The following is a 12,003-nucleotide window of genomic DNA, read 5'->3' as shown; positions in this document are numbered from 1 at the left end:
GTGGTGGAGGAATATTATCCAGTGTCCATTTATTTATTTATTCATCATTCACTACTTTAAGTCTAAACATTTTTTTTTTAAGAAATTCAAGTATTGTTTGGGAACACAAGTCAAAAAACGAAAAACAAAAAAAAAACAAAAAACGTTTTGCTAAAACGAAGACAAAAACATCAGTTTCATATTTATAATATAAACACATCAAGTTTCTTTTTGTAGAAGAAAACGAGTCTAATCTCTATAAAGAGCAGCCGTCCTCTTTGCTCTGCGGGGATCCTGAACGCACCCCCACCTTCCCTCCCTACCTACCACCACCTCCTAACCTAACACCACCACCCGACGGCTGATCTCAGAACAGAGTGCAGGGAGGGGAAAGACCGGAACACAGGTCGTCTAGTTCAAAAACTGATCCTAACCTGGAAGATCTCTACGAAACACAACGACAGGAAGAGAAACGAGAATCCGGAGGGAATACTTTGGATCAAATGTCCCATAAATTACAGAATTTGTGCCTCAAATGATCAGTGACTCAAATCACTCTGATGGGTTTTCTCTCATTTATTCGAAACTTCTACGACGTGGAGATTTTCCTTTTTTTTTAAGATTTTAACAAATTTAGCCTTTTAAAAGACACATTTAAGACATTTCAGAGAAACCTTGTGTGGTTTACGCATGAGGAAACAAAAATGCAGATAATTATTGCCTTTAAGGTTGCGCTTATGCACTCGTTTGCGTCGGAGTAAACCTGCTGCAGTCCTCGGACAACACTTCACTTGTACCGTATTGCAGCTAGCATGATAAAGCTGAAAATAAGAAGCGATACTGACGCCACGCCCAATCAAAAGACGAGGACAAAGGACGCCGTTATCCAATTCATGGATATTTAAAAGAATTAAATTGAACTTTAAACCAACAATAACAGTGAACTAATGAACGTGGGAGTCCCTGGAGAAAGGCCGCGTTCCTTGAGGCTTGAGATTAACAGTCTTGATTAAATGATGACCGTGATTAAGGTTGAATATATTTAACTGAATGTAATCAGTTAACAGAGTGGATCTATCAAGTTTCATGAAGAAGCCTAATTGAAAAAAAAAAAAAAAAAAAGTTCAGTTAATCTAACTGTGCAAAAACAGCTGTAATTTACAGCTAAGTATCTTTTGCTAATTAGCTGGAAGCTAAGCTAATGTAAAACTGATCATGTCTGTCTGCGCTCCAGACAAATGGACGCTGTGAATTCATAAATGTGACGGCCTCCGTCCATCATTAAAGACGTGTTAAATCTTATTTTTTTTTAGAGCAGGTGATTTCAATATGGCTGATAATGAATTAATTTATGGGTTTAGAGAGTAATCTGAGACACTAACTTTGAGGACACAAATTAAACCAATGAGAAGCCATGTTTCTGTCACGTGACCAAAAAGAAGCTCTCTTTAAGTTTTTTTGTTTTTTTTGTTGTATTTTTTAGGGAACAATCATCAAAACGTTCTTACAACTCCGGACTCCATTTAAAAAAACAAACCAACAAACAAAAAAAAAAAAAACTGAAAAAAAAAAAAAAAAAATCTAATTAGATCACAACAAACAAAGCAAAATAAGAAACAAAGCTTCTAATAAAAATCACCTTCTAAAATGAATTAAATAAAAAGACCACAAAGTGTACGTCATCGTCGACTAACTCAACCATTGCACAGCATTCAAACCCAAATGCTCTCCGCGGGGTAATAAATATACACATGCAGATTTACAAGTCGTCTCCGGGGGTTTTTTCCCCACAGAGACTCGCCGTGTTCCTGTCGGAGACGAGCTGAGGTTTCAGGGGTTCCAAAAAACGTTTTAAGAAAGCAGGAGACCGAGGGGCCAGCGAGGGCGGTCGGGGGGGGGGGGGGGGGGGCCCCGGCGGCCCCCGCCTGCTGGGAACTTCAGGGCGAGTACAAAACATTTCACCTTGGCCGCAGATTCCCCAACATTTCAGTGATTGATCCAGGAAACGGAGCAGCCACGGGAGCTGAACCTGAAGGTCCTCCACCCCCCCCCCCCCCACCCCCCCCCACACCCCCCCTCCCCCGGCGTGTCCGAGCTCCCACTCAAAACATAAAACCAAACGTGGACTTAAAATAAAAGCAGCCCTGTTAAGAGACTCAGCGTCTGTTCGGACCCTCAATGTAAAGTTCCTGAGATCCTAAAGAAAAAAAAAAAAAAGAAGAAGGTTCTTGCAGTCAAAAGGGGGCCAGACGTGGAACCGGGTTCTCCAGGACCACACTGATGGTTTCACATGTTTTAAATTCACTGTATTAACTTCACATCTGTACACTTTACACAGATCCTCTATAGTTTTCAAACACACTAGTTAAATATTCCACTGTTTTTTCTCTTTTTAGTTTTCTTCATGCAGTCACTGGTTTTATTTCTAGCAACTCTTTCTGACATAATTCATCGACACTCTGTGAGCAGACTGCGGATAAAGATGGACGACGTGAATACTTCGGAAACCGGCGCCGCCATCTTGTGTCTGTGCAGCTGGAGGGGGCGTCCATCTTTATGCACAGTCCAGGACAATGTGAACGCTTTGTTCCGCTTTTAAACATCAGCGTCTTAAAATCCATCCACAGGCGACATGGGGGAAAAAAATCACCCATCAAATAAAACTCATGTTATAATAAAACACTTTGGGGCAAATTACAAACAGAACTTTGTTAAAATAAACATAAAACTTGTCAATCAGAGTTAATCGATCCATGATAGGGGTTTGGTTTTCATCAAATCTCACATTATTCTCCTAGTAAAACAATAAAAACGATGGACTCTCATTAGCTTGTAAACTTGTATCTTGTGTTAGTTGCGATCTATGTGCACTGAGGATTATCAATCTAAAGAGATTAGAGGAACTAAACATGTAAAAACCACCAGTATGGTCGCTCCTTATTTCATTCCATCTGCTAAAACTCATCAAACTCATCACATCTCGTCCACAGACTCGATGTCCCACGACACAAATATATTCACTTTCTTATATGTAACTTCTGACTTCTTACACCAGGTGCGTTTCCAACACAGGAACCAGAGTTTGAGGGAGATGGTTTAATCTCCAGCAGGTAATTTCCATTTGAGGAACTCTGCTCCCAAGTTTCCACTGCAGGAACTTATTTATGAGCAAAGTTTTAGTTCCCAGGGCCTTGGGTGGAAAACAAATCACAATGTGATGGAGAAACTATGAAGCTTCCCGGAAAACAAGCTTCATCACCAACTGCAGGAACTTTCCACCAGGAACTAAAATGTACTGGGGAACTCTAGCAAAGCAGGAACCAGGGTCTGAACCAAGGTTTATGGAGACAGTTAATCCCCAAAGATGGTTCAAATATGCAATGTTTATCATGGGTTTAGATCTGGTGTGGGAAACATATCCCAATATGAGAGAGGAACTTTTCCTCCACCATAGGAACTTTCCACCAAGATTGAGGACTTATAATTTATAATAATTAAGTCCAAGCCTTAATGGTTTTTATGAAGGGATCTCCTGGTTCCCATGGAAGAACACTTGGTTCATGTAAACATCTATGGGGTATTCAAAAAGTTCTCTGGATTTTATCTTCCTGGGACCTTTGGTGGAAAAGCACCTTTTGTACAAAGTTATTTTCTGACTCCAGGCCGATAATCCAAACCTGATCATCCAAACCAGGATCAATACTGGTACATCTTTATGTGGCTTTATACAGTTCATAGTCTACAACAGGACACCTGAGCCTTAAACTGAACAGGAACTAAAAAAAAAAAAAAAAAAAAAAAAAAAAATAATAAACAACAACAACAAAGAAACAAACAACAGCAGCATTTCACTGAACATCCTTCTCTCAAAACCTCACACTGATTCAGACCGGCGGGGTGAGAGACAAAGAGCAAGCACGAGGTAAAAGAAGTCATGAACGTGGAGGAATGACGTTAAAGTCGTGACGGGAGGGTTTTAGGTGATTTCCCAGGTCCACCATGTTGTCCTCAGCCTCCATATTTTTTATTTTTTTTGTATGTATCAAGGGTTTGAGGTAACCGAGACCGCCACAGACGCTCAAATGGGTCGCGTTAAACACAAAGAGTGGAGACACAATCTTTAACAAACACTCAATAAATTAAGAGATTAAAAAAAAAAAAAAAAAAAAAAACATCATCGCCACTGCTTCCACGTCCTCTCTCTAATAGCGGGATAAAAAGTCGGGGGGCGGGGACATAAAAACACTTGGAAATCTGAGGCGGGTCCACGCAGGTGGTGGTGTTTAGATCATAACACGGATGAGACGGGGGGAAAAAGGGTCAAGATTAGAGAGAGTAATAGAAAAGGGTGGCATTTACCGATTAGCAGAAAATGAGTTTAGACGACTAAAACACTGAGTCACGATTTCCTGCCCTGCTTTCCCCAAAACGAACAGTTGCAGTCACACAGCCTGCAGATCTCAGACTGTAAAAAAAACGATGCGTGGTGAATGAATTCCTGATTAATCTGATCCAGAATAAAACAAGTCACTGTGAGGAGATAAACGACAACTATATGAGGAGAAACAGCTGAGGACTGTCGGCTAAAACCTGCTACATCCGTTTAATTGCATTATTATCGCCACCAACGCGCGGTGTGACGAAAAACACAGTGAGCGATGTGTTCGAATGGATTTTCTTTTTTTCTTCTTCCTTCCCAAAATAAAAAGAGGAAATCTTGGCGGCGTTTGGCGGTTAATGGTGTCGTTTGGCGGGTGGTGACGTCGTGATGCCTGACCCGTTATGTCGTCCGTTAATCCTGTTGGCAAGAGAGCACGCTCCGAGTGTTTATCGCTGCTTGAACATGAAACCATATTGCACAGGGCTGGAATGACTTCAAACATCAACTAAGAATCAATTCTACCAAACAGTTAAAATCATTAATCTTTAAAGTCTCTACAAACACAGATGGAAAATCCAAACTAGTACCGAATTCAGTTACTTTGCTCTTGCTTTTTCCTCATCAAGCATTTCAGCAGCATTTTTCTTTTTTTTCTCCCCCTCTCTCTCTTTTTCTTTTTTCTTTTTTAAATTCAGCACCGAAAAACGCCGTGATCATCAGACGTTTGGGTCGATAAAAGCGGAAACTTTGTGGGTTTGTGGGGAAACTATTTGAGGATTTTCACGAGGTGGGTCGGCTGTTTTTCCCCCCTCCGGGCTGGGGGCTGGGGGTAGTTGGGTGTGTCGTTTCACTCCGTACGAAGAGAAAAAAAAAAAAAGAAGAGGACCCAAACTCTTTGTTATTTTCAAGATGCCACGGCCAATAAAATCCTTCCTCGAACTGTCGTCGCTCCTCGTGACGAAGAGGAGGAGGACCGTTCATCTCTCCTCCTTCCTCGACACCTTGGAGGAGTGCCATGCAGTGGACCTGAGGACAGGGGGGAGGCGGGAGGTGGTGAGGATCACAAGCTCACATTCATGAGATAAAAACACAGGAATGAAATATAACGCCAGATTTAGACCTAGATCAAACTCGTATTTAATAATGTCTTCTTCAAACACTTTAAAAAAATCCTTTGGTAAGAGGACGAGGTAGAGTTAAAGTCCTGAATCCTCACCTGATGAAGGTCTTGAAGGCAGCACTCTGAGGGTTGATGCACAGCGGCACCCGTTTTCCCTGCTGGTGCTCCGTGATGAAGCGATGGATCAGCTCTGATGTCGACACAAGAAGAAAACATCGTTTACATCTACAAACATACTGATATTGAAACATGAGCGGGTTTTTGTTGTGGTTGACAAGAATGTTGGCATCTAAATAAAGTGACGCTTAAACTGTGACATATTTGTTTCTCCTTGATATTTTAACCATTTCCCTTTAAGGTGACAGAAACATTCAGAAACTCCTGCAGGTTGAACTCAACAATGTCAATGGAAAATAAACTAGCTTAACAACAATAAAACCAAAAAACAACCCACGACGCAGCACCCTCTGTACAAGAAGATGCTTCTTCATACCTAATAACCAGAGTGTCAGTTGCTGCATTTCCAAATGCGCAAAACCTAAATATCACAATAAAAAAATGGTAATGGGAACACCTAAATTACGAAAAGCCTCTAAAATATCGCTAAAAACCCTTGTGTGCGCAGATTTCGCAAAAAAAAAAAAAAACTCCTTTTTTTCCGCACTTCCCCGTCACTGGAGGTGTCATGTGACCGGTTCATTTGAAATCAATTTCCTTAAAGTGAAGTCTCATGTGGTGATAATTTAAGAGAATTGTGGGATATTGCGAAACGAAACTTTACGAGAGTTACAAAACACAAAGCACAATTACTTTTATCGAAATTTCAGAAATATCGCGGAAATGCAGCTAGCGACAGTGTCTGAAAACTCGGCGTACCTTTCCCCTGCCACACAGACAGCAGACTGTTCTCGTAGCTGTGGCTGAACGGCCGCTCGGCCACCGGCTCGAAGTCTCGGGTGTAAACTCGCCCGCTGGGAACCGAGTAGCAGCACTGACACATGCAGGTGTGGTAGCGCAGGCGCCCCTCGTCCAGGTACGGGTGGGAGAGGGCGTCGCTGCCGGAAATCCTTTTAGCCTGGAGACAAACGGGAGAAGAGCAGGAAGTGTGAACGTCTGATCCAGAAAAGACATTCACATACACTCTATTATGCTGCTTCACTCTCTCTCTCATAAATACTGACTTTCTACTTGGGCGCAAACGTTAAAAACCTGCCACGTCTGATCAAAGCTGTGTTTCTGTTTGTCGCCTGAACTCACCGGATCAAAGACCAGCATCCGACAGAGCAGGTGAACGGCCTCGTGCGTGGCTCCGTCAGACAGCATGTAGAGCACCGACAGCGACGGCTGAGGAACACAAATAAAGAGTTTATTCATCGGCCGCTATGAAAATCTGTTACTGTATCTGTTTATCTGTCAGTATGTTCTGAATCATATATGTACAGAAAATAAGTTGATTTAATTTCAAGTAAAGTCGAACTACGGCTCATTAAACTAATCACATCTCGTCCACAGACTCGATGTCCCAGGACAGAAATATATTCACTTTCCTATAAGTAACTTCTGACTTGTTACACCAGGTGCGTTTCCAACACAGGAACCAGAGTTTGAGGGAGATGGTTTAATCTCCATCAGGGCAGAGAACCTTTTGAGGAACTCTGCCCCCAAGTTTCTACTGCAGGAACCAATTTATGAGCAAAGTTTTAGTTCTCAGGGCCTTGGGTGGAAAACAAATCACAATGTTCCGGTTCACGGAAAACAAGCTTCATTGCCACTGCAGGAACTTTCCATCAGGATCTAAAGCCTACTGGGGAACTCTAGCGAAGCAGGAACCGGGGTTTAAGGATATAGTTAACCCCCAATAAACTCAAATATGGTCCAAACATGCAAACATTTCCCTGGGGTTTAGGTTTGATGTGGAAAACACATCCCAGTATGAGAGAGGAACTTTTCCTCCACCACAGGAACTTTCTACCAAGACTGAGAACCTATTGAGGACAGTAATTAAATCCAAGTCTTAACAGGTTTTATGAAGGGATCTCCTGGTTCCCATGGAAGAACATGTGGTTCATGGAAACATTTATGGGGTATTCAAAAAGTTCTCTTGATTTTATCTTGCTGGAACCTTTGGTGGAAAAGCACCTTTATGTAAAAAGTTCTTTTCTTACTGATAATCCAAACCAGGATCACTACTGGTACATCTTTATATACCAGCCTAAATGTCTGAAGGCAAACTGTGATTTGTTTTCAAGGTGTGAATCCAGCCTTTCTGCATTTACTTCATTATTATTTGAGGGCTTTAATTCTTTTGATAATTTTTTACTTAATTCTTCTAACTTATAATGTTATTGTTTAAGTTTTTTTCTCACCACAACAACATTTTGGCCTCAAATTGTGACCTGTATGAAAAATACAGTTTATGTTTGACTGATCTAAATGTTTAACTAAATAAAATGCAGGTTAGCACATGGCCTTTTTAGTAGTAGTCTCTACTCCGCTGACGTGAGTCATGTTGTACCGATGTTGGCAGTAAGAGTCACGTACCGGTTTGTGCGGCCCCCTCAAGATGTGGGCTCTGGCTCCTTCGCAGGCAGAGGCCAGGGCCGATAGAGGAGGCGTACCCAGCAGATCTGTGATCAGATCCAGCTGAACAGAGGAGCAGAAAGGTGTTATTCGAAGACGGGGCGTTTCAGCGCGGTGCTTTCAGTTCAGCCGACCGTCGTATCGGCCTCACCTGCTGGATGGGGCTCTGAGCCTGGAAGAGGATGCGACGTCCCAGCAACTCCGCGAAGATGCAGCCCACTGACCAGACGTCAATGGCCGAGCCGTAGTGCCGGCAGCCCATCAGCACCTCGGGGGCTCTGTAGTACTGGGTCACCACCTCCTGGGTCATGTGACGCGACGGGTCGGGCTCCTCCACGCGAGCCAAACCGAAGTCACAAATCTAGAGACATAAAGGTTTAACGTTTCTCCTATGTTCTAAAAATATACCAAGTATAAAACATAAAAATAGATTGAAACACCTGATGCTTCACACACAGCGACTCAACCTTATAATGAACAAGTTACCTTGAGCAGGCAGTTGCTGTTGACCAGCAGGTTTCCAGGTTTGATGTCTCTGTGCAGGATGCCGGCAGAGTGAAGATATTTCAAACCTGGAGAACAGATTTACAGGCTGATGAGTATCGAGTTATTATATACGAACTTAGCTTGATGTTCCTTATCAGTATGAGACTTCTGCAGCTTGAGATAAATGGACTTCTCTCAGTTTTACTGCCCTTTTAGCAAAAAACATATTAACCCGTCAATCTCAGAGCAAGCTCTTAAAATTGTGTCATTAGCAAACATGTAATAATGAAGATAAGTCTGACTATAAGATAAACTTCTGGTTTTGGTTAATCAGTTTAAAAAGGGTAGACTACTACTTAAAAAAAAGACTTATTAGGTTCACCATGATTTCAGGTATAAAAACAATAACAAGAGCAAAACATCGAATTTCACATTACAAATGCAATTCTTTAATGACGAAGTTTGCGTCGTCAATCCAGATAAGACAGGAGTTGTATTTGTGGTGAGCCAAAAAACACAGAGAACTTTAATTTAAATTCAGAAAATAAACCTTTGAATCATCAGTTCTGTGTAAATGTCCTTCAGCTTCACAATAATAATAATAACTTGGTTAGACTCAGTCCACCAAATAAAACCGAAACACAAATCTTTGCAGGGAGAGCATGTACAGCCCCTCTGAAAAAAACAAAACGGCCGCTCACCTCGGAGGATCTGATAGAGGAAGACCTTGATGTGGTCGGTGGTGAGAGGCTGAGGAGACACGATCACTTTGTGGAGGTCGCTCTGCATCAGTTCTGTTATCACGTAGCTGCGGGGCGGTAGTCAAGGAAAAACGCTGACCTCCGCCTACACAAACATGAAGCATCTCCCAGCACTGGACTCATTTTTAGCCAGCGAAGAAGACAACCACGACTGCTCAACAGCGAGTGTCATTAAATGGTGAGAATCAACAACCCACATTAAATATTCACCAGTGACCAGCCACACGTCTGCAGTGATGAGCTGGATTTAGACCGGGGACCAGGAGCTAAATTAAGTGCATTAAAAGGAGGACATAAGGGACGATGAATGAGGAGAAACTAGGACGGAAAGGCATGAGGAAGTAAAAAGTACGACTCCCGGTCTGAGAAAGGATACATCTCCTCGAAGCAGTCGATCTGTGGAGGCTGCAAAATGTCCAAAGCTGACAAAACCTGCGCCGGACGGAAAAAAAATATTTAGTCTCTTTCACGGTTTGAATAAACATCTTTTAAATCCCTTTGTCAAGTCCTTACGTTGTCGTGTTTGAAGAAACACAGCATCCTCAGCTCTCTGAAGACCCTCTTACAGGAGACCAGGTTCTGGAAGACATTAGGCATCTTCTTCAAAGCCACCTTTCTACCATCACGCGGGTCGGTCACTGACCTGTGAGAAAATGGGGACGTTCAAATGCATATTCAGTGAATATTTCAATAATAAAACAGCAATAAATAAGTAAAATCAGAATATGCTGGAAATAGCTTGATAATAATTCATAACCCTAGATACTAGTGAAGTTATACTTGCATTTAGGGAACAAACATGTGGATAATAATAAAACAAATCTAATCTTTTGTAATGGCATCACATTTAATGCTGTTATTTGACATTTGGAAATACACGGGTACATGTTTAATATTTTAATTAAAGTGTAATATCTGATTAAATCAAACAGCAGGAGGCTTTGGCACGTGACTGCAAAAATGCACTGGTGTCCTAATTTTGATAACCAGTTAAACATTCAGGGGGATTTAATCGCACTAAACCGAAACATCTGCAGCTATTCTCTGGTTTACATGATAGTAATGAAGATAAGTGGACGATGTGCTTACACACAACTCATCAACATCTAAAAAACATAAACATATTGAGTCAGTTTCATGAAACCAATCAGGACGTTCAAAAGATAAATATTAGATTATTTTTCGATATATTAATCAATAATGTAAGTCATGCAGTATCCACAGTTTTAAATGTCTAGACTAGAGGTTTGGCCCTTGCTTTCTTACCAGACAACACCAAATGCGCCATAACCGATGGGTCGGTCTGGCTCCATCTCTGCAGGGCTGGGCACCTCGCTGGCCGGGTTGCTGTAGGGCTGGGGCACCGCTGCTCCGCCGCCGGTGCTTCCTCCGAGAGCGGTGGGGTGACGAGGGGTTCCTGCCGGGGCAGTGGGTCCAGTCAGACACGGGGTAGCACTGAGGCCCGTGGAGGGAGCTCCGCAGGAGGAGTTGACACAGAAGTACTTGTGGCCCAGCTCGGAGCCCGGAAACAAATCCCCACAGACGGTCTGTCGGCCTGCGCCGTGAAATGCCATCCTCCTCTCACCAAAACACTCCTCTATATCTGAGCGGCACCGAGCTGCAGCCGGCTAGGTGCGGAGGAAACACGGCTCCTCACTTGGCATGACCCATTAGCTTCCTTCCTGTGTGAGCATACAGGGATGTAAACAAGGCAGCTCGATGCCAACATGAAGGAAGGCAGAGCTGCAGCCGGGGGAGGCTCCAGTGTGCAGGCAATAAATAGAAAAACAAGCGCAGCTAAAGTCTGGTTAAAGCAGATGAACACTAGCCTGGAGTTAGCATAACAGCTAACTAACTGACCACTGACTCTAACAGTATAACCTTTGTAGCTAACGGAGCTAACAAGTCGGTTTCAAAATATTACAAAATAAAAAGGCTCCCCTCTGTGCTAACATCACTCATTCACATTTAAAATATCACAAAGCATTCGCGTTATTTTTTATTTTTTTAAAATGCTGAATAAACAATAACCACCACCGCGCTAACCAGCTAACTACAGCGCTAACCAGCTAGTTACCATGCTGACCTGCTAGCTGTCGTGCTAACCAGCTAACTGCCTGCCGTGCTAGCCAGGCTAACGGTGGCGCTAATCAGTTAATTGCCTGCCGTGCTAACTATCTAGATGCCGTGTTTACTAGGTTAACTACCGTGCTGAACAGGCCAACTACTGTGCTAACCAGCTAGCCGCCATGCTAACCAGCTGTTCCAGGTTAACCAGCCATGTCTATGACCCACATAGGTATTATTGTTCGGCGGCTGTGACCTACATAGTTTCAGAGAGAAGCGCTCATTTAACAGCTCGATAAGACCAAAATACAAACCTGGCTCTGTTAAATGGTGGATGACATGGCACGGAAGCAGATTTGAAAAATGGGAAAAAGCCGAGTTAGACGCTCGTCGCCCGGCTCCTAGAGCTAGCTGGACTGCTAGCTACAGCTAGCTCCTGACTGCTCGCTAGCTGGCCATGGCGTCGCAACATCCAGGTTGGAAGCCTCCCATAGAGATGTTGGTGGTTTCTCGTGTTTTCTGAATGGCGGCGCATCCAGCAGACTCCTTACGACCCGGGTTACTTTAGCCCAGCTGGACTTGAGGTCGCTCTCAGTGCGACAGCTACGGCTAGCTGGCTACTAGCTGGT

General features: G+C 43.0%; 1 protein-coding gene across 1 annotated transcript; it reads right to left on the bottom strand.

Annotated features, from left to right (window-relative positions):
• Positions 1-12: 12 nt before the first annotated feature.
• On the bottom strand, positions 13-12,002 carry nlk1 (nemo-like kinase, type 1). The gene is made up of 12 exons (XM_047572558.1): positions 11,689-12,002; positions 10,574-10,989; positions 9,821-9,950; positions 9,684-9,739; positions 9,248-9,354; positions 8,547-8,632; positions 8,212-8,421; positions 8,022-8,123; positions 6,738-6,824; positions 6,357-6,555; positions 5,577-5,670; positions 13-5,386 (listed from the first exon to the last, which is right to left on the bottom strand). The coding sequence occupies exons 2-12, from the start codon at positions 10,879-10,881 to the stop codon at positions 5,338-5,340; spliced, it is 1,428 nt and encodes a 475-aa protein (XP_047428514.1). The 5' UTR covers positions 10,882-10,989; positions 11,689-12,002; the 3' UTR covers positions 13-5,337.
• Position 12,003: the final 1 nt, after the last annotated feature.

The sequence above is a fragment of the Mugil cephalus genome, chromosome 20, assembly GCF_022458985.1.
Source record: "Mugil cephalus isolate CIBA_MC_2020 chromosome 20, CIBA_Mcephalus_1.1, whole genome shotgun sequence".
Classification (NCBI taxonomy): Eukaryota; Metazoa; Chordata; class Actinopteri; order Mugiliformes; family Mugilidae; genus Mugil; species Mugil cephalus.
Note: the sequence above shows the minus strand (reverse complement) of the source record. Positions and strands in the feature narration are given on the sequence as shown.